The 25933-nt window shown below is 36.0% G+C and overlaps 1 protein-coding gene across 3 annotated transcripts in view; it reads left to right on the forward strand.

Annotated features, from left to right (window-relative positions):
* Positions 1–3733: 3733 nt before the first annotated feature.
* Positions 3734–25933, forward strand: part of MS3_00004599 (uncharacterized protein) — a 98610-nt gene continuing 76410 nt past the window's right edge. For 2 of the 3 annotated variants that reach the window (XM_051212541.1, XM_051212540.1), the window contains exons 1-5: positions 3734–3881; positions 5455–5886; positions 7078–7215; positions 7673–7987; positions 15753–15935. In XM_051212541.1, coding sequence (XP_051072726.1) covers positions 5497–5886; positions 7078–7215; positions 7673–7987; positions 15753–15935 — 1026 coding nt within the window. In that variant the 5' untranslated portion in view covers positions 3734–3881; positions 5455–5496. Of the gene's footprint in view, positions 3882–5454; positions 5887–7077; positions 7216–7672; positions 7988–15752; positions 15936–16830; positions 17362–25933 lie in introns of those variants that run through there. The other variant, XM_051212542.1, reaches the window with a different exon arrangement.

The following is a 25933-nucleotide window of genomic DNA, read 5'->3' on the forward strand; positions in this document are numbered from 1 at the left end:
ATTTAGGGACGATGTAAAGTGGTCTGTCAATGATAAATTGAGCTTATTTATGGGACGTGTGTGATGGACCTTAATAAAGGCTTTAGAGGAATTTAAGTATATCTTAGCCATCGACGATGGTTATCCATTTATCCACAGTCAGCATATCGATGATTTAGGAGTAGCCATTCCTGAAAAAGTGTTGTTAGGGTGAAAAGAAAACACCACTTTCCTCAATATATCTGAGTAAACCATGTCCGTGTCAGAGCGTACAAAATACCCCTGCCATGCAGGTTTTAACACCAAGTCATCAATGCTTGGAACCTGTTACCCGAAGCAGTGATGCCTGCACCTCCAATTGACCCATTCAGTAGAGAAGACTAGACACTCAGAGAAAAATATTAGAAAAGGAATAACATAGGTCATATGCCTTCTGTCCTTACTACACAAATTTGATTCTGAATCTCCAATCCGAAAAGCTGATTTCGTTGCGCGGTCTCCCTTTGATAAGCCAAAACTGTAGCTTCCCAACTGCTAGGCCCTAATGGCCTGACCAATAACGACCTTCTGGCTGAACAGTACTGTCGGATATTTCGACCGACACACAGTAAATAAGTTACTGAAAGCTTCATCTGCAGCTGCAGAGGACTTTCCGAAGTGAACTTGAGCGCCGACTTAGTGTACCAGAAACTGCAGCACCTAAAAAAGACACTACTTCTGGCTCGGATATGGTCCATTCTGCTGCTCCAGTCCTGACATAACTGTTTGGCGTGATGTTCTCACACTCGCTAAGCCGAGGAGCATTACCAGAAATTCGGAAGCTGGCTCACATCACGCCAATTTCCATAGGATGTTGACGCAGCGAACCTTCAAGTTACCGACTGGTGGCTCTTCTCTCTATACCTTCAAAAATTATGGAGTCCCTGATATGTGACGTTCTACAAGACTACTAACTATCCGTAAATTTCTTTTCACCCCAACAACATGCTTTTAGGAAGGGTCATTCTTGTATAAACAACCTGTTGACTGCGGTGGACAGATGGACAAGCATCCTTGATCACGAGGGGAAGGGTGACGCCATCTGCCTTGACTTCTCACAAGCTTTTGATAGGGTCAATCATAGATGTATTTCAAATAAGTTTAAACGACTGGGTATCAAATCATCTCTAATTGAATGGCTCACGTCATACCTAAAGTTTCGACATTTTAAAGTCAGGCTGTAGAATGTCCTAGGGGGATCCCCCAGTGTTCATTACTAGAAACTCTTCTTTTCTTCATTTATATAAAGGACCTTCCACAACAGGTATCGTCTGACTTAATACTTTTTGCTGATCATGTGAAACTTTGAAGAGAGAGATACACAACCAAGGGGATATACTGACACTTCAGGAGGATTTGACTGAATTTCAAAGCTGAGTGGATGACAACGGATTTACCTTTAACACTTCAAAGTGTAAAGTAGTCCATCTGGGAAATGTTGCAGACTACAGTCACAACTCAGGAAACTCCACTTTAGAAGTATCCCAAGTTAAGAAAGATTCAGGAATGTTGATGCCCTACGATTTGAAGTCCTACGCCATATGTGACAAAAATGCCTTTCGAGCAAACCTTGCACTGGTCACATTGAAACGCATTTTTTGCCAGTTTGACGGAAGAATTTTCCACACAATCTTCAACAGTTTCATTCGTCCCCATTGAGAGTACAGAAAAATAGTATTTCCTCCCTCACTCTAAAAGGATAAGGACACTCTGGAGCCAATCCAACGGCGAGCCACGAAATGAGTTCTGGGACTCAAATTCAAGCCTAATGAAGAGCGCCTCCGATCACTAAACCTTTACCCATTAGAGTACAGGCGTCTTAGAGGTGACGTTCTAATGGCTTACAGTATCCTTAACACTTCTGAAAATCCCTTTAAGCACCTACTTAAGTTTAGTTTCTATACAAACCTAAGGGGTGACACCCAGATATTGGAGACACAACATAACAGAACAAACTGTAGACAAAACTTCTACTCCTTAAGAGTAGTTGAATGCAGGAGTTCGCTGCCTGCTGAGCTAGTCCAAATGACTTCTTATGAGATTTTTTAAGAGAAAGCTTGATACATTTTTAAGGGCTAAGGGTAATATTTTAAGATAATTATGTATAACAATAGTAAAATAACTTCATTTAAGCCTGATAATGTAGTATTAGTAAACGGCCAGCCAGGTTTAGTCACTGATATAAAGAAGGATGGACTACTAAAATTTGGGACTTTCACTGACCCACGCAATTACTTTGAAGATCCTTTCCCATCTATTGATATAGGAATCTTTATGTGCTCCGTAGTTAGCCATGAACACACATGGATATCACTGAAGGACATTGATTGTAAGTGTATAGCCATCAGTTGTATAAATTATTTAGTTATAATCCCATTGCTGCATACTTTATTGTAAATGAATTTTGTTTCATTAGTGTTTAATTACTGATGATAAACCACTTAATTACGCCTTACGTTATTGTTAGCCCGCTAACAAGCAATACGTCATTGTTGACGTACCAATCAAGAAAGCACTTATGACAGAATTCAAGGAGTGGATTGTCGGTAAAGGACTTTGCCTTTTTCCAAAGGAACTGATCGAAACCCACCTGCAAGACTACGATCAACCAGATAACAACTGGGTTGTTATGAAATGTAATATCATTCACGAACTAGGTAAGTAACAAACATAGGAACAATAAATCACTATAGATTCTTTGCAGTCTGCGAAAGATTTATTAGTTTCTTTACAATTACTGGAATCTCGCCAGAAAAACACTTCAGCGGATGAAAAAACCTTGCCGCAGAACACTGAGAAGCCTAAGAGTTCAATACAATAGTCATACTATTATTTCCTAGAGGTGCATTGAAGCGGAAAGAAGACTTTCTTTACAATTCAGTAGACATGGATGTTGCTGAATTGCAGGCAGGCAATAGCCACGTACAATATCCGAAATTTCGGTTGTTTGAAAAGGTCGTCTCGCCAATTGCCAAGTACGTTTCATAACTATTTACATGTTTACGAACTAGTTCGACATAATTGGAGACATCACCTTCAACGTCGGAATCTAAGCAAGTAGGTGGTGCTATAGCGGCCCAGTAAGTCACCAGCCTCATCAAGTGAACTTTTTCAGCTTTGATAGGTTGTACACAATGATGCATAAAATGTCCTCAGCCATTACGGATTTGAGTATAAATGTAAAGCGATTGCTATCAAAGTCTGGTGGTTTTCCAGTGCATCGCAAATTTATTTTGGTCTGTCGTTGAAAATAAAGACGAACATAGGAGACCTTTGGGGTTATGTCAATGGATCGAAAATAGGGAGTTCTGTGTGTATTTAGGCGAAAAATAGACAATTAAGCGTATAAGTAGGCGAAAAGTAGACAATTCAGCGGACATTTAGGCGAAAAGTGAGTAATTTATCGACAAAGCGGCAAAAAAGGGGGAAATCCGCATTATTTCCCCCGGACAGGCGAAAAAGAAGACATTCTGGTGAGTTTGACCCTTTATTTCCCCTTTCGCTACAAAAGGATTTACCTCTTTACTTCCCCTTTGTTCGCCTTTATTTCCCCTTATTTGGTTGTCTGGGTTACTATGATTGACCAATTTCTTTTTCCTCTATTATCGTTAATATATGTAGGTTCCTGCCTGGAGATATTGACGATCCACTGCTACCAGACACGGAAGCCCGTTCAGCGAAAGCTTCTACTATCCCGCCCACAATCATCTGAACCATTTGAATCTTTAAACTTTGAGGATTGAAGTTTACACTCGAAGGTCTGCGCTGCGCGCTGTGTTTGCATTGGTTTTCGATTGACTTCGTATTTTCGTTATATGTTAGTGACGGTAGATCCCCCTTCTGTCCGGAATAGAAACGTCAAGGTAAAACAGAACATAATTTTTGTCGCATCCATGTATAGTTGAAGGAGTTTTTGATTGATTTGATTGACTTTGATTATTTATTACCAACTGTATTCAGGATTTTGTTTAATTTGTAATTCAAATAAGAACTATAGGTCCGTCGCTCCATTGATCCTTGTTGTGGGTACCTCTAACTTTGGAAGTTTCACTTTCTTAGTTTGCTTTATTTATTCTGGTTTGACATATCAATCGTTGACCATTCTGTGAGATCCGGGAAAGAGTGGTCTCAACTTGTGCTCACTCAATCATGGATTTTGAACGTTTTCTGATTTTTATTGAGACGATCGGTTTTAAGCGGGTCAAAATTTAGAGGCGTGATAGCACACACGTTGCCATATAAGATGATGAGTGGTGGAAATATCGCTTTGCGTTCTACAACAAGGAAAACGTATTTAGACGTTCTGATTAGTAAAAACAAAAAACCCTGTTATCACATTGTTGCCCACTTTTGACACGTGTTAGCAGAATAATTGTTAGTAAATCAAGACAGAGTACTCGGTAATATTGGTAAGTGTTATCTAGACTTTATACCTTTATCAATTGAGGTAGTTCAGAAGTCCGTTACTCATATTGAATCACAATCTATTAGAGTACACTATGTTACCTATCATTGGTTTGGTGACACTGTTATAAATCGGTTGCAGTGGATTTATTTCCCTCTACGTTTACAAGATATCTTAGAAACTATATAGTATCATATCATTATCTTCGCTTCTCATTTTTATTTGATTTTTATGTCTGGTTTACCCATTCTTTCCGTTTCATTGGTTTTGTTCTTGGTAATCGTCTTTATGCATGTTTGGAGAATAGAAAGTCGTACAAATGTTTTTTTGCTGATCACTACATTCTGTTGGTATTTATTTATTTAAATTTATTTAAACGCATAAGCATTGGTACAATGAGGTACCAAATAGATGTACCACATAAATCACTAGATTGGTGTGTGGGCTGGGATACTACCCGTGCGCCCAAAATAAAGCAGGTGGTTTTAGGAGGCCACACCCAGAGCCTTTAATCTAAAGGTATTATCCACAAGGTAATGGAGCAACGTCAGGAGATGCAGTCCGATGGTAGCCAGTAACCAATAATTGTCCCATACGTCATTTGTTCGCTCAGGATCCTGGAGCTCATGTGCACCATTGGTTTTAAATCAGGGTTTTCCAACTCTTGAAGGTGGATCCTCCATATGCACGAACTCAATTAAAGCACCGGATATTCGCTTTTTGTCCTCTGAATTTCGTAAACAACAGTAATGCCGCGAGAGGGTAGTGAGTAGGATTTCCCTGACAGTGTTATGCACGTGGCCATGTGAGAGCATTTGGAGATGGAGATCTGACTCTTCCCACTATCTGCCTTAGCAGGAAATTTGGGAGCAATTGGTAAACACAATGGACAATGTAAACATAGTCATGAGGTGTTGAAGTCCAAGTTAGATTTTCTTTTAAATTATTTCACTTTTCTGTTTTTATAATTCCGGGTTTTCGTAGTTCTGTGAAAGCACTTTGATTGTCCCCTTTCTCCTTTTTTGAATTAGGTGTCGGTAGTGTAATAAATTTATCATTCAACTTCTTTGGGCATGCTGACTGCCTCTTTGGCACCGACTGCTAACATCCCTATAGTCAGTGAAAACGGAAATCTACGTTCACGATCAACATCTCAACACCTTCGAGGTGATCGTTCTAGAATTGGTTGTAGTCATTTAAAACTGTCAGCTCCAAGTGCAGATACATTGTCTGATTCACTAAGTTTAGCAACAACTGCGACAGAAGGTACAATAGGAGAGGTGTGGGAACAAAGACAGTATCCGGTCATGCCTTTAGGATGTACTGTGCTAAAAAGCCCGCCTCCATCATTCTTAAATCTTTCTAATCAAGATAAGCAACAGCCTTCAGAAAAGGATCTTTATGAGTTCTTAAAGGATGCAGAACTAGACCACTATTACTCCGTACTTACTCGTCATTTGAAAGTTAGTCAATTTTTCTAAAAACTGTAAAAGTAGCATTTTAAAATATGTACCACTTTGACCCTGCATACTCGATCATATCCAAGTTCGTCGATACCCATATAAAAAATAATCAAATTCTCTTTTATATTTAAAGTTATAATTTCTATTAAACTTTGATTCAACACAAACTAGGTGTTCAAAAATTTACAGTAGTCTCCATCGTTCTGCTCTTCTTTACTGTTTTACTACTATTCTAACCTATTGACCAGAAAGGCTAAAAGAAAAAACTTACAACTATTAAGGTAGTTATTAACTTGTTCAAAACAAACTTAGTGTCGGGTGAATTATAGAGGGAGTTAAGAAAGATGCTTTATATTGAGAAAAATAGCCTTACAATGATCGAAGCAATTTGATTTCTGGTGAATATTTATGACCTTTTAATGATTTTTAACTTGAAATGTTTTTGTGATAATTAGAAGTATTTGAATTATTGTACGAATTAGGAATCCTAGAAGTAACACAATTTAACAAAGGAGAACTAGAAGAGCACGAATAAACGTATTGTATTTAGAATTCGAAATTAGGCAGTCATCAAGTACAAAAGAATCATTAGTTCATACAAACACTACAGTTTTTCAGCTAGAATTCTAGCTTAAAACAACTTACTAAATTTATGGACTAGGGGATAGATTATGTCCGACCAGAAATTCTGTCACCCAGCTGAAAGGACATTCGTTCAAAATATTCTATTGATCACTTTTTTAAAACACTAAGATTAATGAACTAAATGCAGTCTGCAATGTATCCCATAATTAAATCAATGAATGGATAGTGAAGCTGTGACTCAGTAGTTTAATCAGCCAGTTTTCAGTTACTACGACACAAATTCCGACTTCATTTCATATGCTTTTGAGCAGTATTTCTAGTCTTCATCAAATAGGTTTAACTTAGACTAGTACAAGGATGTTAACATAGTCATTGATTCGGGTGAAAAAATTCACCTCAATTAACAAACCTAATTTTATATTTGCAAGCGGGAAATCAACTCTCCTACAGGCTGAAAACGCCACCTCACTACCTATACAGAAGTAAAACAAATGTTTTTATATCCTTAGTTTATTATTTAAATCAAATCCATAGTGTCATTTTTATCGATATCCTATTTATCAAAATGATATTCCTCATAGTTCACTATTTTTGCTATTTTTACAGATACGTTCAGTTCAACAAATCAAATATGTTGAAGATTCTGATCTTGCAGAACTAGGTTTCAGTCGACCAGAACAACGACGTTTACGGAAACATTTCAAACGAGAATGCCCGCAAACTGCTATGGGAAAGCTAAGAAAGGTTAGTTTAACTCAAGGGATTATAGTTAGAAATAAATGAACATCAACACATAATTTTCTGTATTGTATTTTCTTTTTCAGTATTTCTTAGTAAACGGTACTTTGCTGATAGTCACACATATATCCCTACCCTTATTTGCTGTATGATTATCCCTTCCGAAATGTTTTATTGTATCTAATCTTATAAATGAATATTAACTGAAATGTTTAATCCTTTAAACTTAAATGAAGAACTTTCTACCAATTATCTCTAGTTATTTAAAGCCTGGTGGATAGTATCATAATGTCAACGAAACAAAATTCGTAGTGATCACCATATCTTTAGACCTCATAAAGTACTTTAAACTACAGCTGAATAAAGCAATAAAATCCAATAATTCCTAATTGCTATCAAAGTTTAATTATTACTTCTCTTCCAGAAAAATAACTTTTTCATTCTCTTTTTTTCTCTCGTTTAGCGCTTAGCTCGATCTACCAGTGGTCGATGTTTATCACCACGACTCAAAGATACATTAGATGGATTATCATCTCGTAATCTCAACGTATTATCCATTTCATTAGATAGTACACCAACATCTGAAGATGGTGATTCAAAACGACGTACACTATTACTTACACAAGATTCTAAAGGTCATGATGGTAGTAATAAGTGTTTGACAGACAATTTGAATAATTTAACCATTAATGGAAATACAAATTATCGGGTTATTCAATCGAATGAACTTGAAATTGGAAGTAGTCTTGGTGAAGGAGAATTTGGAAAAGTTTTTCAGGTAATATAAACATTGCAAAAAAGATTTAATTATCTACTTCATTCTAATACAAAAAATTTTTTTTTGTGTTTTAGTTAGTTTTTGTCCCATCAAGTGAAGCATCAATAATTATTTTTGTTGTTATTTGATGGAATTTTTTTGCTTAGATTAATTTTCCAAATACATGTCCTTGATGTAAATTAGGAATAAAAGTATTGAGGGAAATTCTTAAGCTGGGTATCTTATTTCGATTGGTATTCATTACAAATGATTATCCACATCTCTGTACAATTTAACTTTCTCTTAGAGATGTTCATTCGCATTGAAAGGTGATTATCAATGCATAAACAGCTTACTAACGGGAAGATTGTAGTTACTTAACAGAGAGAATATGTATCTTTATCCAATCCAGAATGTTGTTCAATCGATGAGATTATTTCATCGCGTTTATATTTGATAAACGAATATTGTATTATGCTACACTAAACTAGTTAGGGTCTAATTCTTGTATTCGTAAGTTCATTTTCACAGGTTAACTGTCAAATGATTATTAACATGAGTACAAAGTTCCATATTCATTTTTTTAATGAAAACGTAATGTTGATACAATGTCTGTTTGAATTGTTTCTTATTTACTTGTTTTTGATATTTATGTATAAAACTTTTATCCAATAAATGAGACATATATAAACGTGCTTGATTTAAGTGACAATGACAGAGAGTTTGGTTTGCATTTTCCTAACATTAAATGTAATATGTTTCTTGAGGACTGATCTACGTCAGTGCCTGATCTAACTATTGATAATGAAGTAGTTAAGTGCGTTAACAAATTCACTTGGAAATCTCATAAGTTCTGGTGGATTGGTGCCTGAGAAAAAATCAGCCCATTCAGGAAACTTAGCTGACTTTTGCCACTTTGCATCACCTAAGGCCCATGGGAGGTGTCCGTCTCTTGATTAAACAGTATGCATACTACTCAACTGGCTTCTGTGTGTTACTTTGTGACTGTAAAGAATAGCTTTTAAAATTTAGGGCTGTGTATGTTCCACGTAACGTCATAGGTGTTTTAGGAACACTATCATAGTGAAACAAATATATGTTAATAAATACTTATGAATCCAAATAAAAATAATAATTTAATTGATTAGGCTGTAGATCTCAAGTAGCTAAGGTCGTCGCGAGGTGCTACATGCGGGTGTGCAGTTCTAGCTAGAGTAGGTAATAGATTCAAAGAAACCTTATGGGTAAACAAACGAAGGTACAGTATAAGTTCATAAATCTATTGACTGTTGGTGTGAAGCCTGACAAATAATGCAAATTTTCTGGTTTGGATCCACAAAATAGTCGTAATCTATAGTTTGAAATGCTAAGTAACTTGGCTCTCAGAAAACATCACAATCGCATACATACTTTAACTTCCTCTGTGTTTTAAATTGAGCGTAATCCCAGAATTTCCGTCTCTTTATTTTAGTCATTTTTTAAAATTTCATTCATTTCACGCTTATCTAGATTCATTATTTGCCTTTACTTCCTATCTAATAATAGATATACCAAGATGTTAATTTCTTACAATTAACCGATATTTCAAGCATTCAGCCTTATCAGTTACTTACCACTCTGATAGCATCATTATGTTGATAAAATACACTAAAAAGTTCATATGATAAACCTATTTTTTTTTCCTAACGAAACCAATTCTCAAATTCTAGGACGATAAGCTTCACAAAAGGGAACCACTAGCCAACTAACTAACTGAATACATTTGGGGATTAAATTTTGTCATAGTAATATAATACTCACTTATTATTTATTTATTTGGACACATAAATATTGGTACAAGGGGGCACCAGATATATATGCGCCACATAAAACAATGCGAATGGGAAGAGAAAAAGAATGTAAGGTGCGTATAAGAAAAAAAGAACAATAACGACCACATTAGTGTAAGGTAGTGTAATAATAATAATAATAATAATAATAATAATAATAATAGGGGAAACAGAAGGGTACAGCCAAAAGAAATCTTTCAGTTAAGGAAGATACAACCATTTTTTTATGGAGAAAGTAAAAGAAGGTTACAGCAGGATCGCCACTGGCTTCTATTCTGAGCCATATCTGATAACGTCTCTAGCCACTGTGTAGCACCATCTCTCGGACCCCAACCAGGGAGTCGTGGAGGACCAACAGAAGCCAGCCCTTTGCAGCTTTCTTTCATACCACGACACCATGTCATACACTGACCACCTCTCCGCTTTTTCCAATCAGTCCCAGGGTCGGCAAATAATGCACGACGTGGAATTCTCTGGGACGACATTCGTAGAACACGTCCAAGCCACCGAAGTCGGTGTTTCAAGATGGTGACACCAATTGCATTATCGTCTGTGCTCCCGAACGCACGATGCCGAACTTCTGCATTACTGACATGGTGTTGCCACTGAATGTCAGCAATCCTTCGGAGACAGCGATGATCGAACACAGAGAGTCGTCTAACGTCCTCAACTCGAAGAGGCCAGGTTTCACAAGCATAGAGCAGAACTGCTCTCGCCGACGCGTAGTAGATCCGACCTTTTACAGCCAGACTAACATCACGAAGGCGCCAAAGATGGCACAGATTGGCATAAGCCACTCTGGCTTTCACTATACGTGCATTGATCTCATCACTCACACCCCCACCAGCACTTATGCAGCTACCCAGATACACGAACTTCTCAACTACGTCTATCTGCTCACCATCCAGAGTGAGTACAGGATTAGAATCCTGCCAGTCTTGTAGAAGTACTTTGCATTTCGAAGGTGCAAAGCACATACCATACCTACGGACACTGATTGCCAACTGATTAAGTGCGGATTGCATGCCTTGGGCATTATCGCACAGTAAGACAATATCATCATCCGTATACTCAAGGTCGAGAAGTCCTTCTTCAGGCAACGGATTCACACCGCCATTACTTACATCCATCAGAGCTGTTTCCAGAATGTCATCGATGGCAAAGTTGAAGAGGAATGGTGAGATTGGGCAACCCTGTCTAACCTCACTGCTTGAATGGAACAATGAAGAAAGGTGGTTGTATGCCCTCACTCTGCATGAGGTGTTTGTATATAGGGCTTTTAGGATGTTAATAAACTTCTCAGACACACCCTTCTTCAATAGACAATCCCAGAAAACAGTCCTATCCAACGAATCGAAGGCAGCCCTGATGTCAAGAAACACTACGATTGTTGGCCTTTGATAAGTATGACGGTGTTCTAACATTTGGCGGAGGGTGAGGATATGATCAATACATCCTCGACTAGAACGAAACCCAGCCTGCTCCTCGCGAGTCAATCTTTCTCGGGTTTTGAACAACCTACGAAGAATGACGGAAGCCAATAGCTTGGACGCAATCGGAAGTAGACTTATCCCCGATAGTTGTTGCAGGAACGGCTTGAACCCTTTTTAAAGATAGGGACAACTACTGACTCATTCCACGACGTTGGTACACTCTCTAGTTCCCAAACCTTTGTAAACAACGTCGTCAATTCCTTAGTCAGAAAGTCACCACCATCTTTAAAAAAGCCGGATATAAGTCATCTGGGCCAGGTTATTTGTAACGCTTCAAGAGTTAGAGTTCTTTGCGGACTTCGACCTCATTTGGTGATCAGTCGTCACCGGCCATGAAGGGCAGGACAGTGTGATCGATGTTGCCGGAGCAGCAGGCCAGTTGAACTGCCCTTCGAAAAATTCTGCCCATCGTCCAAGACGTCGACGAATGTTAGTGATTGGCATCCCATCATCCTCGCAGATTGTTTCACTCACACCAGACTTCTTGCTGCCAGCGGCTCGGATGAGCTGGAAGAGCTTCCGGTAATTACCAGATGCAGCTGCTGCTTCCAACTCATTAACACGCTCCGACCACCAGGCTTCTCGGTCCTTACGCAAGCTTTGCCCAATTTCCTTACTTAACATCCTTCGTTTGTGGTCAAACTCACGGTCACCCAGAGTAGACTGACGGGCTTCGAGGAGTTGTAAGGAGCCTGAAGAAACCCAGTGTTTATAAACGGGACGTTTCGCGAAGCCGCAAGCGGCTTTACTCGCCATTTTCATGGCGTCATGAAGTTGCAAGCAATGCTCATCTATGCTTTTCGGTGGTGGTAGCTAGCCTAGAAACTAGCTCGATTCGATACTTACTTGCAACATAAGTTGCAACCAATTTGGTGACATCAAGGCAGTGAAGCATCGTGAGGAGATGCAGTTTCATAGTATCCGGTGACCAACGATTGGTTCATACGCCATTTGTTCCTGCAGGATACTGAAGCCCATGTGCACCATTGGTTAGGCATCCGCTTAAATCGCCGGACAATCGCTTTTCGTCCTCTCAATTTCGTAAACAACAGTAATGCCACGAGAAGGCAGTGAGTAGGACTTTCCTGACAGAGGCTGTATACGCGTGGCCGTGTGAGAGCGTTTCAAGAGGGAGGGAGGGCCCTCCTCACCATCGGCCATACCAGGGCATTTGGGGGCAATATAGTATTCAACCAAGGGAATATTAGTTACTTTTTGGATATTAAATTTTTCATAAAACATAAAGATAAAAGTCGCTAATCAATCAATAATCTCTCAATCCTACCCAATATCAATTATAAATTCAAATCATATTCACAGTTTTAGAAACCAATCATATTCATTTAACTGTCTATCAAATAATTTAGTATAATACACATTGTAGTATGTACATCATTAAGTACAAAGTTCAGAAACTGTAAAGAAAAAACTTCCAACTTTTCTAACTAATAAAATATCTATTTCAGACTTACTTGTCTAAACTTACTTACTTACTTTTCTCTGCCTTTTCAAAGCCATTAATATAGCATTAAGCTACAATCTTATACGCCTATATGTCTGTACATGTATACAGGATACACATATGCCAACAAGAGACTGATCAATTCTAGTCCTAAATAACAATGTCAAGATACAATTAAAACAACACCAATTGAATTTAAACTTCACCCCATTGCAGAAGCAATTGGCTATCAAGACTCAGTAGCTGAGTAAATAACGTGATGGCGTTTGAAGTGAACGTTACTGGATTCCAGTCACAAAGTGAACATCAACTCTGCGATTCAGGTACATCCATCTGACGAGTCCGAAATAAGACGAAACACTCGTCCTGGATTCCACTGCTAGACACTATCCATCTTTGTCTAAAAAGTTTGTGACTTAAGGCTATATCGAAGCAATAAGAGACTGATCAATTGCAGTCCTAAATAACAATAGGAAGATACAATCAAAACAACACCAGCTGAATGTATATAATTTATTTTGTGATTGAGATCATGAACGAAGTTGCGAGACCATCTTCCATTGTACTGAGGTAGATACCTGTTTCTACCTGACACGGATTAGCTTCACTGGTCACGGCTTCTCACTAGAACTCTGAGAATTTTCTCACGAAGCTAGTCACTAGTGAGCACATGATAACTATCAGTTTAGGGGTTGTGGAGACTGTTAAGTTTTTGATTGAGATCATGAACCGATTGGTGTTAGGTTAAGCGTTCGCGCGCGAGACTGAAGGTCCTGGGTTCGAATCCCGCGAGCGAGATCGTGGATGCGCACTGCTGAGGGGATTCACAATAGGACGAAGTGGCCGTCCAGTACTTCCAGGTTTTCAATGGTGGTCTAACATCAATCGGTTCGTGACCTCATTCAAAAACTTAACAATCTCCACAACCCCTAAATTGTGTATAATTTATTTTTTCTACATTTGTTTTTGGGGTATAAATCTATTATGTTTTAGTATTCCAATGTTTGTTTTTTTGGATAAGAAATAATAATAATAGTCATAAATGTTTATATTTTTTTTATTGATTACGAAAATTGGGAAATGTTTCACTCTCTTCCATATCGACATTTTCCTTTTTTTTTGTTTTTGTTTTGAAAATGTCTCTTCGCAACTAACATTTTATATTATTTTTGCGATTATTTATTTATTGATTTATGGGTTAATTAATTCAATGAATATGTAATTATTATTATTATTATTATTATTAATGTTCATAAATAATAATTAAATTAATTATTGATTCATTAGATAGACCAATAAATTACATTGTTTTGTTTTATTATTCTCATTTTATTTGAGGAACAGAGAAGTTTTCACTATAAAGTAACATTCAGTTAAATATAAATTTATCAGTATAGGGTTGTGGAGATTATTAAGTTTTTGATTAAGATCATGAACTGACTGGTGTTAGACAATCATTGAAAACCTGGAAGCATTGGACGACCACTTCGTCCTATTGTGGGACTCCTCACCAGTGTACATTCACGATCCCGCCTCGCGAGATTCGCACTCAGGATTTATCAATCTCACGTGCGAACGCTGAATCTCTAGACCAATAAGCTGGACGGCATCCAACGGTGTCAGTGTCTAACTTCAACCAATCCATGAAATTGATTCATGATCTCAACTATTAAATTACTATAATATCCATAAAACCCCTCTTTGATTATTATTGTTTAGCTGATATTTATTTATGATGAAAATAATGTACAGGGTTTCATCATAAAGTAGCGTTCAATTAAATACCAATTTAATCATTCTTGTAACAAAACTTAAAGTTCTAAAACTATAACTAATTGTTATATTATCAGTCGTGAATACTGTGTTGAGAAGTAGGGTACAACAACAACTACCTAGTGTCGATTAATTTCTAACTGGTTTTCTAATTGATATAAACTTTTGAATAAAAAAGAAAGACTTTGGTTTTTGGTCTCAGGGTTTTTGTTCTCATATTTGCTATTTAAACTCAATAGCTCAGTAGATAACTGTTTGGTGTTTGAGGCGAATAATATTAGGCTTTTGTCTTAGTATGAGTAACAATACTGAAACTAAAGTAAATCCAGGCGACGAGTACTTGATACGATGAACTATGCGTCTTGAATGCCACTGCTAGTCATATAAAAACACTATGATTCAATTTTGTTTATCTAAACGTCATTGGGCTTAGATTATAATAAGTTTGTCAAATAGTGAATAATAAAGTTCAATATAAGGTACTAGATAAACTTCGTACCATCTCATCGATTGAGTTGGTTGATGCATATTTTTGTTCCTGTCTTGGATATCTATCTTTCTTTGCTGTGTTATGTTGATATAAGTGTACCTTAAATTTGATCTGCATTGGCACGTACACGTAATCATAATCAATTGTTAATGTTTTTAAAGAAGAATAGCTCAAAAATCGGTCACAATAACACATAGTTTCTTCCCTTTCAATTTCTTTCAATTTTAATCATCGTATCATTTTATCCGTCCTCCTTTTCTATCTTTATGTGTCCTATCTATTTCGGTTTTCGTTTTTTGTTGTTAATATCATCATGATGGTGACGGTATGATAACTTAGACTGGGATCTATTAGTTTCGGTACTCAAGTTGTTTTAATTTATTTCTCTGTTTATTACATTAATCTGTTTTGTTCAACGTATATATGGATTGTTAGAGAGTTGGATGTAATCGTTAGGAAATTTTGCTCAACCCAAGTGTCACACAACTTAGCACTTGTTTGCCGGGGGTAGTTGCTGTCTTGAGGGAATTGACTTTTCCTGAAGGATTCAAACCTTTGTTACTGGTGAGCGATTCGGATCTCGACTGATAAATATCCATCGATTAACCTAATTATAAACACGATAACACTAGTAGGCTATACTTGATAACTGATCACAATATTCCCTTTTAAAGCATATCTTTTTTATTGTATTATATTTTATAATATCTTTTTTATATTATAATGGATCTATCCATAGGGTGTTTGGCATACAGATACAAGACGTGGTTTACAAGTTGCTATCAAAATTATGGATATTAAACAAATGAATGAAGAGGGAACATGTGATTTTTTGAATGAAATATCAATTATGCATAGACTAAATCATCCAGATATTGTTCAGCTTCTTGGTGTGTGCATTGATGTGAATGTAATAAAAATTGTAAGTAATTGACTGTTAGTATTATTGTTATATCTTTATATTTATTTCATAATTATGCTTCATTAGTGTTATTCATTATTTGCTTCCTGAGCTCTGAATATTATTAATTTACTCTCAGTGTGCTAATAAAGAAAATTAAATGGATTCTCATTTGTATCAGGTTGCATGTTATTTATAACTGCCCGATGTGTTATTCCAGTGACCTCATGAATTGGGGATGGATACATTTCGAACCTTAAAAAGGTCAAACATCTTAGTAATAGATAAAAAATAAACTGAAATGGTTTACTGTGTTCGTTCTAATAAATACCAGATTATCTTATCAGCATCATGTTTCAATCTTATTTCAATTCATGACTTACATATTATGTAGTGATGATAAGTATGACTAAGTACGGTTTTCTGTTTTTCAGAAAATTTATTTGCTTGTGAGACAGGTTTCTCTTACCAACAATTGGTTGTTTATCATGCTTAGAATGTTGTTTTCTATAATTCACAATAAATTTCTACAGATATCCAATTTTTATGAAGTGTTTTTCTAGTATAGACAATTCCTCATTTATTGTATCATTTGAGTATATAACTTTATCGCTTTATTGGAGTGCGTTTGATTAGACACCTTTTGTAACTGATAAAGGAAAAGTTGTTATAGTTTGAATACTATCCTGTTCATGTTTCTTTTCACAATCTTTCCATCGTTTTTTTGCATTTTACACGAAAATCTAAAATATCGGATTGGTTATCTCTTTCGTATTCGACTGTACACATTATTTTTGGATGAGACTTGTTGAAGTGAATAAGCAGCCTAGAAGCGTGATCCATGTCATCATAGATAATGAATGTATCATCGACATATCTGGAGTTATTATATTGTGTCATGGATTTCGTGTTTTAGTTTCATATTTTTTTTAGACTAACTATGAAGATATCGGTCAAGATAGATTCTAATGGTAATCCCATGGTCACTCTATTCGTTTGTTCGTACATTTGATTATTCAATTGGCAATGAATTCCTTTCGTGTAACTTAGTAATAACTTTTAAGATTTTATTCACTATATACCAACAAGATTTAAATGTCTCCTGCTAAAAACCTCATTCATATTCTATTATGCTTATCCATCCACCCCACCCCCGTTGGCCTGATTTCTTTCCTCCTGCTTTATCCAATTTTGTAGTGATGTATGTCATTTTTATGTAAATATTCGTTTTATTTTTATGTCATAAATATTGGGAAATATTATCATAGTTGTAGTGTCTTACAATTGGGAGTTGATTCATAAAAAATTTTATTAAAAAGAAAATCAATAAAAAAACGATGGAAAAATTGTGAAAAGAAACATGAACAGGATAGTTTATTTATTTATTCATTTTAACACATAGATATTGGTACAAGGAGGCACCAAATACATATGCGCCACACAAATCTCATTCGATATGTGTGAGGGCTGTGATACTGCCCGGGTGGCCAAACCGAAGCAGGTGGTTTTCTTAGGGTGTCACACCCCGAGCCTTCGACCTGAAGGTCTGATCCACAAGGCAGTGGAGCATCGTAAGGAGATGCAGTCCCATGGTAGCCAGTGACCAACAATAGGTTCATACGCCATTTGTTCACTCAGGATACTGGAGCCCATGTGCAGCATTGATTTGGTTTTTGATCCGGTTAAAGCGCCGGACATTCGCTTTTCGTCGTCTCATTTTCGTAAACAACAGTAATGCCACGAGAAGGCAGTGAGTAGGACTTTCCTGGCAGAGGCTATATACGCGTGGCCATGTGAGGGCATTTCACATGGATGGTATTTAAACTAACAACCTTTCCCTTATCAGTTACAAAAGGTGTCTAATCAAACCCACTCCAATAGAACTACAAGGTTATACTCAAATGATACAATAAATGAGAAATTGTCTATACTAGAAAAACACTTCATAAAAATTGGATATTTGTAGAAATTTATTGTGAATTATAGAAAACAACATTCTAAGCATGATAAACAACCATTTGTTGGTAAGAAAAACCTGTTTTCAAGAAGAGTCAATGAGAGAATCGAGATGGCATTGAAAAGAAGTTTCTTTGATGGTCAATTGCTTTCAATATACAACACCCAGTGTTCATTATACCATTTAAGGATGAACCAATACGCTTCCGATGTCACCTCCAAGTACATCTTCGAACTCACATGTACCTATAGTAGCAAATATATAGGAAGGACAAAGAGAAAGGCCTCTACTAGGTTTTCTGAACACGTCCTTAGGAACTGGTGATTGAAACACAGTATGTTCTTCATAAGTCCAAATGCCAGACAACTTGTGGGTAGTATATGTAAAGTGAATGTAAGCAACGCATTCAAAATAATTAACACATAAAAAAACACCAATCTTATTCGGTTTTATTTTTTGTGTAAAACTGAAAAACAGCTAACTTAAAGCTGTTTACCTATGATTTGAAGATTCCATAGTATTAAATAAGCTAAATAACATTTCTTTCCATATTTATAACTTCTTACTGATGTGAAGAATAAATTTTCGATAGGATAAAACCTTCGAATATGGTTAGGAACATTTCGTCCTCGTCGGGACTTTCCAGCTGGATGTACCTGGATCCTAGTCTCGATATTAGTAATCGTTTTTGCTGTCGCTTTTCTACTCAAAATACTGAATTAAACAATTATTTAATTGGAAAATGTTTTTTTGCAATTAGGGGTCGGAGTGAATAACTATTGTTTTTTTTACTATAAGATGATTCCCTCTTCTTTTTTATTATTTCATAATTAGATGTGTATTGATTGTAAGTTAAGTTCTTAGCTTCTGTATATTCAGTCAGTCAGTCAGCTACAACGTATATTCAGCTGTTTATCTTTCATAAATAACTTATAACCTGATACCATGACACATCTGTATTGGTTCAAGTTTACACATCATATCAACAAAGTAAGATGAAATGATCAAGATAATTACGAAAGTAGTAGAAATAGTGTTAAGATTAACGATAAAGGGACAATAATAAACATAAATAATATAATTCACAAAGAATGAATTTATTCCTCGACCTAAGTAGTCTACATCAACCTATATGACTCCGTTTTAAAATCAATGGCTTAATAGAACTGATCCCACATTTTTATTGAAATGACGTTGGAAATTTTCTAACCTACTCTTACATCAGTGAACATTGCTCGTCAGACTAGTTGGTGATTGTTCATATGTAATGCATCTTCCAACTATTTCATTTGGTAAAGATTCTTAATGTCGTCAATTTCCGCACCATCTCTACTAGTATTTGTCATACCTTTAAGCATGAGACCTGTATCGATTAAACCATTGATTGATGTTGATCAAATTAGTTGGGCTGTTCAAATTAATGTGTTTATTTCATAAAATAGATAAATGATGTTAATAGTAAAGCTACAATAAAACTGGTGGTCAAGTCAGGAGGATTCAAACCAGTAACTTTTCATCACTTATTTATTAAGGCTGCCTTAGTTAGTAGTATAGTTGTTAGTTCATAAATATTTCAATTATTTCTAAAGAAAACTTCATTCATTACTCTTCACAACGATTATGGACACAGTGGAATAATTATTTAACTCAATAATTACAAAGCTCGTTGTCTTACTGAACTACTCTTTTTGATACCTGTTAATATTGATCAAGTGAAGAGGGTTTCGAATCTACAATTCAGATAATTGAAAGACAAATTGTCATAGTCAATAATCTACCTATTAGATAATATGTAGCTAATATTTATATCATCATTCGTTAATAGTATGTCTCACCGATAACAACTGATAACTTCCTTCATGTCTATTATTTTCTTCATTGTTATCAACTGTGCATAGGATTGGTTTGTTGCGTAACTAGAGTGTTGTAATCAATTATCTAACTTGATTTATAAAAACTAATATTGTTCTTTATTAACCCTGTACATTATTTTCATCATAAATAAATATCAGCTAAACAATAATAATCAAAGAGGGGTTTTATGGATATTATAGTAATTTAATAGTTGAGATCATGAATCAATTTCATGGATTGGTTGAAGTTAGACACTGACACCGTTGGATGCCGTCCAGCTTATTGGTCTAGAGATTCAGCGTTCGCACGTGAGATTGATAAATCCTGAGTGCGAATCTCGCGAGGCGGGATCGTGAATGTACACTGGTGAGGAGTCCCACAATAGGACGAAGTGGTCGTCCAATGCTTCCAGGTTTTTCATAGTGGTCTAGCTTCAATTGACTCATGAATTCAACTATTAAAGTGAACAATAATTGAAAACGTGACTGTAACACTGTTCATATGTTACATTCTATTCTTAATCTCGCTTCATGAAGTTTAAGGTGTTGAGATCTCGTGGTTGAACACAGCTGTACTTTAACCAATGAGATTAAAATCCATTAGGTTCTATTTAAAAAAAAATTTGATATCTTTGGCTTCAACCGCCCAATATGTTGATATCCATTAAGCTACTGATTCTAAATAACCAATACCTTATTCAACAAATGTAGAAATGTTAGCTCAGTGGATAATGCATTATTGCTTGAAGCGAAAACTACTGATTTCGAATCCTAATGTAAATATCAAACTTGAAATCCAAATACATCCAGCTGGCAAGTTTCAATGAAGACGAAATGTTGCTAACCATATTCGAAATATACTAAAGATTATAATGAAATTTGTATTGAAACAATCCACAACATAATAGAGATTGATCAATTAGTGTTTTGAATTTCAATAGTAGGTAGTCACAAACAATTAATGATTATTTATTTAAACGTTCATTAGGAATAACTTACAGAATTTACAGGTTTATGCACTTGTTAACGTTTGATTGACGTGTTTTAAACAACACTTTATTTTTATAATTAATTTGTCCTTAAATATGATATAGTATTTAATAAGTAGTATCCTACTATATTAAACTTATTATTATTACATAATAATAATGTCCTTGTTCTGCTTACTCTGACATTTTAATACTACTTTTGATTGGTTTTCAATTTGACCTTACTTTCATGCACAAAAGTTGTTTTAACTGAATGTTGTACACGTGTGTGTGCGTGTGATCTTATTTTTTATTTCCAAAATAGTGTATTGCGCCAAACCCACTAGATATTCTCTATGAATTGTCGTTCTCGATTCAATTAGACAGTCAGTTAATCATCTACGATGCACATATATGCAACGGTCCAAGTTGCCATACCTCATCAGCACTACAAGATGAACACCGAATTCATAGAAGTAGTCACTTCAATGGTAGTAATATATAAAAGAAAGAAAGATATAAAGCAATTTTAATCTCATAGTTTAAGGGAAGATAGAGAACATGTACACCTACGCCATTGTGATCGATCCTGAGCCTTGTCACATAGAGTCTCCAACCATTGGTTACGATAGTCACGTGGACCCCAACCAAGTAGCCTGCATCTACCAATATGGCTAAGACTAGAAATTAGTGACTTCAAGTACTGATGCCACGTTTTGGTTTGGCAGCCCTAACTTTCGTCCAACTGTCTCCAACACGCATCGTCGTAATCGGAGTTCAGGCATACGTAACACGTGACCCAACCATTTGAGTCGACGAAGATTCACAACCTCATCAACTGATTCACCAACATTTTCTAATACCTGCGTCTAACCTGCCAATTACTCACCCCCCGGTTGCCTGAGCAGATGCATGTACTATTTTCAAGACATCTATGATCAAATATTGGTAACTTACGAGTATCCTCTGTCTTTAATGGGCACGTTTCGCATCCGTAAAGTAGAACAGAACAAACTGCTTCTCAGTATGCTCGTCCCTCGATTGATAGTTGGATATCTCGCCTTCGCTATAGGTGACGTAGGTTGGCAAAAACCAAACGAGCTTTTTGAATCTGTGTAGAGATTTCGTCAGATACCAACTCATTAGGATTGACCAGACTTCCAAGGTAAGTGAAGTTGTCGACGCGTTCGACCACTTCACTCCATATCCTCAGTTCAGATGTTGACGTAGACCAGTCCTGGAGCAACAATTTGCATTTAGATGGAGAGAAACCCATTCCAAACATCCTGTCATTGTTGCTCAATGCTACCTAAAAACTGCACTTTATCAGCGTCTTCATCAAATAGAACTACGTGATTTGCGTACTCTAGGTGAATAAGTGGATGTCCTATTAGGAAATCAATTCCCGAAAATTCAGTCGACTAGAAAGTTATTTCCATCAGTAGATCTATAGTGAAACGAAACAAGAATAAATATAATGGACAGACTTACCGGAAACCACTTGAGTTTGCAAAATCAGATGACATTTAGTCATAAGCTCTGACTCGACTGGTAGTGTTTGAGTAAAGAGCCTTCACGACGTTTGTGTACTTCTGAGGTGTCACTCTCGTTCGGACTATTCTTTTAAACTTATATATATATATATATATATATATATATATATATATATATATATATATATTCCGCAAGGTATGTCTGTGTATTTGTGTTTGTAAGCACAAAAAAACTGCTCGACGGCATTAATATTAAAAAAATCCTTCATTGGTCATTTTCAGTTTGGTTGATGATTTGCGGTAGGTTCTTGTTCGTCGAATGGTTTGATCCCCTTTAAATCCATACGCATTACTTACTGTTTTTAGTCTTTTTTGTTTTACTCAAAAATTCCCATACAGTAAGCATTTTCGATTTTCGGAACTATGAAAAACGTTATTTTGGGATACTTCCTTAGCATTGTTTTCAATATCGATTAAAAAATCTTTTTATGGATTTGACTTGTGGAATGATTTGAGAAGTGCTATATTACTCAAAAGTTCAACTACGTTAGGGTTTTTTTAGCGAGTTAGTTTTCTACGGGATGGGGTCGCTAACACCATGTCCTACCCTTCTTTATCTGGGCTTGGAACCGGCAGTAGCCCCAGAGGGGCTCCAGGCGGAGTTGAAAGTTCAACTAGATAGAGTCATAAATGAATTTTCATGATCAACATGTATAAATCTTCATATTATGGTTTTTTTAATATCTAGTAAAAATTTTTAGCTAGAAACTTCGGGACCATTTGAAAATGGCAATGAGTTACTTTATGGAATTTATTGTCGTAATTCGATATAGTCAATTTCAAAGCATTTCATCAATCTACTTTAGATAACATTAGAAATTGTAGTAGAAGGAATGGATTGTTACTAATTTTGATATTCATTTACCAAATGTAGATTTATATATATCTGTCTTTAAGCCACATTGTTTGTGTTATTACTTGGCTACTCAAATCCAAAATAGGTGAAACTAGGTTCGATCATGTGGTATAGTGTTTAGAAGCTAATTCCTTTAACCGATAAACCACTGATGTATTTGGCTTGGTCTGTGAAATATCAACATACATAGTTGAGCATAGATAGCTACAAATAATTTATATAAATCTATAGTCCCTTCAACCTTAGATGTTTCTACCATTACAACAAATTTTCGTTCCAACAATTAGTTGTTGGCTTGTATCAACATTTTATCTAAAACTTAGATTTCTTAAGGTTCCATTCTAACCTCAATTGTTCTTTTTTTTTCACTTTCCCCAACCAACATCTCAACTGATTTGTATATAAAGTGATTTATTTCTCTGGTGTTCTACATTGAACAGCAACAATATTGATAATCACAACTATATAAGCTTACATGCAATTCTTAATATATTATGAATTTTATTTCAGATACAATTTCAATAGTTGAGATCATGAGTCAATTGAAGATAGACCACTATGGAAAACCTGGAAGCACTGGACGACTGTTTTGTCCTAGCATGGGCCTCTTCAGCAGTGCACATCCACGATCCCGCCTCGCGAGACTTGAACCCAGGACCTATCAGTCTCGCGTGCGAACGCTTAACCTCTAGATCACTGAGCCGGCCAACATCCAACAGTGTTAATGTCTAACTTCAACCAATCCACGAAATTGAGCGACACGTCCATCATTGTCTTCAGTGAGTTACTATCTCATAACAGACGCAGTTGAACTCCACTGGTCACTGCTTCTCATTAGAACTCCAGGAAATACCTCTTGAAACCAGTCACCAATGAGCATATGTTGATTAATATCGAGAGGGGTTTTTTGTGGATATTAGATTCCAATCTCACGAAACGTGATCGTGGATGTGCACTGCTGAAGTGTTCCACGACAGGACGAAATGGCCGTTCAATGCCTCCAAGTTTTCCATAGTGGTTTAGCTTCAATTGATTCATGATCTCAACTATTGAAATTACTATAATATCCACAAAAAACCCCTAATGATATTAAGATATAATTGTTGATTCATTGAACATTCAACTGTTTGTGTCAATAACGTTAATAAATCATTCATACATTTATTCCTTCATATGTTCATGTGTGTACATATATAGAATTATATGAAATGTGTTTTTTTTTTAAATGGCACACACACACACTGTGTAAACAGATCAACAACAGATAAATAATGCCATAGAAATACTTGAACAGTGTTTCTTTCTTTCTTTTTCTCTCTCATTTGTTTGTTTGTTTATTTGTTCTTTTTGTCCGTAAATTTTGTATGACTAAGCATTTTAATATTGAATTACTAGTCCAATTAGTATTGTGTCGTATCATTTGAACTTGATTTTCATTTCGATCAGTCTAATTATGAATAATTGTAGTGTATGTAATAGATGAATAATTCATATCAGTAGGGGTTTTTGTGAATGTTATTAGTAATTTTAATAGTTGCGATCATGAATCAATTGTAGCTAGATCACTACAGATATTGATCAACATATGCTCATTAGTGACTGGCTTCAAGAGGTATTTCCTGGAGTTCTAATGAGAAGCAGTGAGTAGTGAAGTTCAACCGGGTCTGTTGTGAGAGGGTAACTCACTGGAGAGCATGTTGGATGTGTGGTTCAATTTCGTGGATTGGTTGAAGTTAGACATTAACACCATTGGATGTTGGCCGGCTCAGTAGTCTAGAGGTTAAGTGTTCGCACGCGAGACTGATAGGTCCTGGGTTCAAGTCTCGCGAGGCGGGATCGTGGATGTGCACTGCTGAAGAGGCCCATGCTAGGACAAAACAGTCGTCCAGTGCTTCCAGGTTTTCCATAGTGGTCTATCTTCAATTGACTCATGATCTCAACTGTTAAGATGAATAATTGAAGTGTAATTATTTACAATTCTAACTAGAAGTGATGAAAATATGCTTGAAATTATGAGTGGAATCGAAGAAAAAACATCACCAATGTTAATTACAACAGCTTCACAATATCATGTGCTACTACTAAACAGTATGAATAGTTGAAATCCACCTATGTTAATTGACAATTTTGGTTAAAGTACATTGATCTAAATAATTAGGTGGTTGTTTTGTTTATTTTTCGAAACTGAATATAGTATCTGTATATTCACAGTGATTCACCTAGATAGTTTATGTAGCTTAAACAAGGTAAATGCTGGGTAAATTACTTAAGATATATGATAGTGGGAATATGTGTTACTGAAAGGATAACCTTGAGTTTGTTGTGAGCAAGATATACTGGTTGATAAGTGATCTATAATAATACAAGATTGTTAACTGTCTTTTACTTCAAATTACTAACTTAAGTCTTTAAATAGACTGATATCAAAAACAGCACAACTGACCAACAAAAGTTGTTTTTTTCTAACATGTCGGTATGTTTAGCATAAAAATTAACAAATTTCAAAGTTAATTAAGACAGAAGCGATTTTAAGATGCAAATTTTTTAGGTCATAAGTTCACTAATGAGACTTTCGACCTGAATAACATGTTTATAATGTGTCCACCATATCAATAAATATACAACTTACTTACTGGTTAGCGTTTTTTTCTAGCGAGTTCGTTTTCTACGGGATGGGGTCGTTAACCCCATGCTCAACCCTCCTCCTTTATCCGGGCTTGGGACTGGCAGTAGCCCCAGAGGGGCTCCAGGCGGCGTTAATAATTGTACAAAGTATTTTAAATTCATCTAGATAGTCCAAAAAATAACTGTCTAAATCAATTATATCCAGGT

This window comes from Schistosoma haematobium, chromosome ZW (assembly GCF_000699445.3).
Source record: "Schistosoma haematobium chromosome ZW, whole genome shotgun sequence".
In the NCBI taxonomy this organism is placed as follows: domain Eukaryota; kingdom Metazoa; phylum Platyhelminthes; class Trematoda; order Strigeidida; family Schistosomatidae; genus Schistosoma; species Schistosoma haematobium.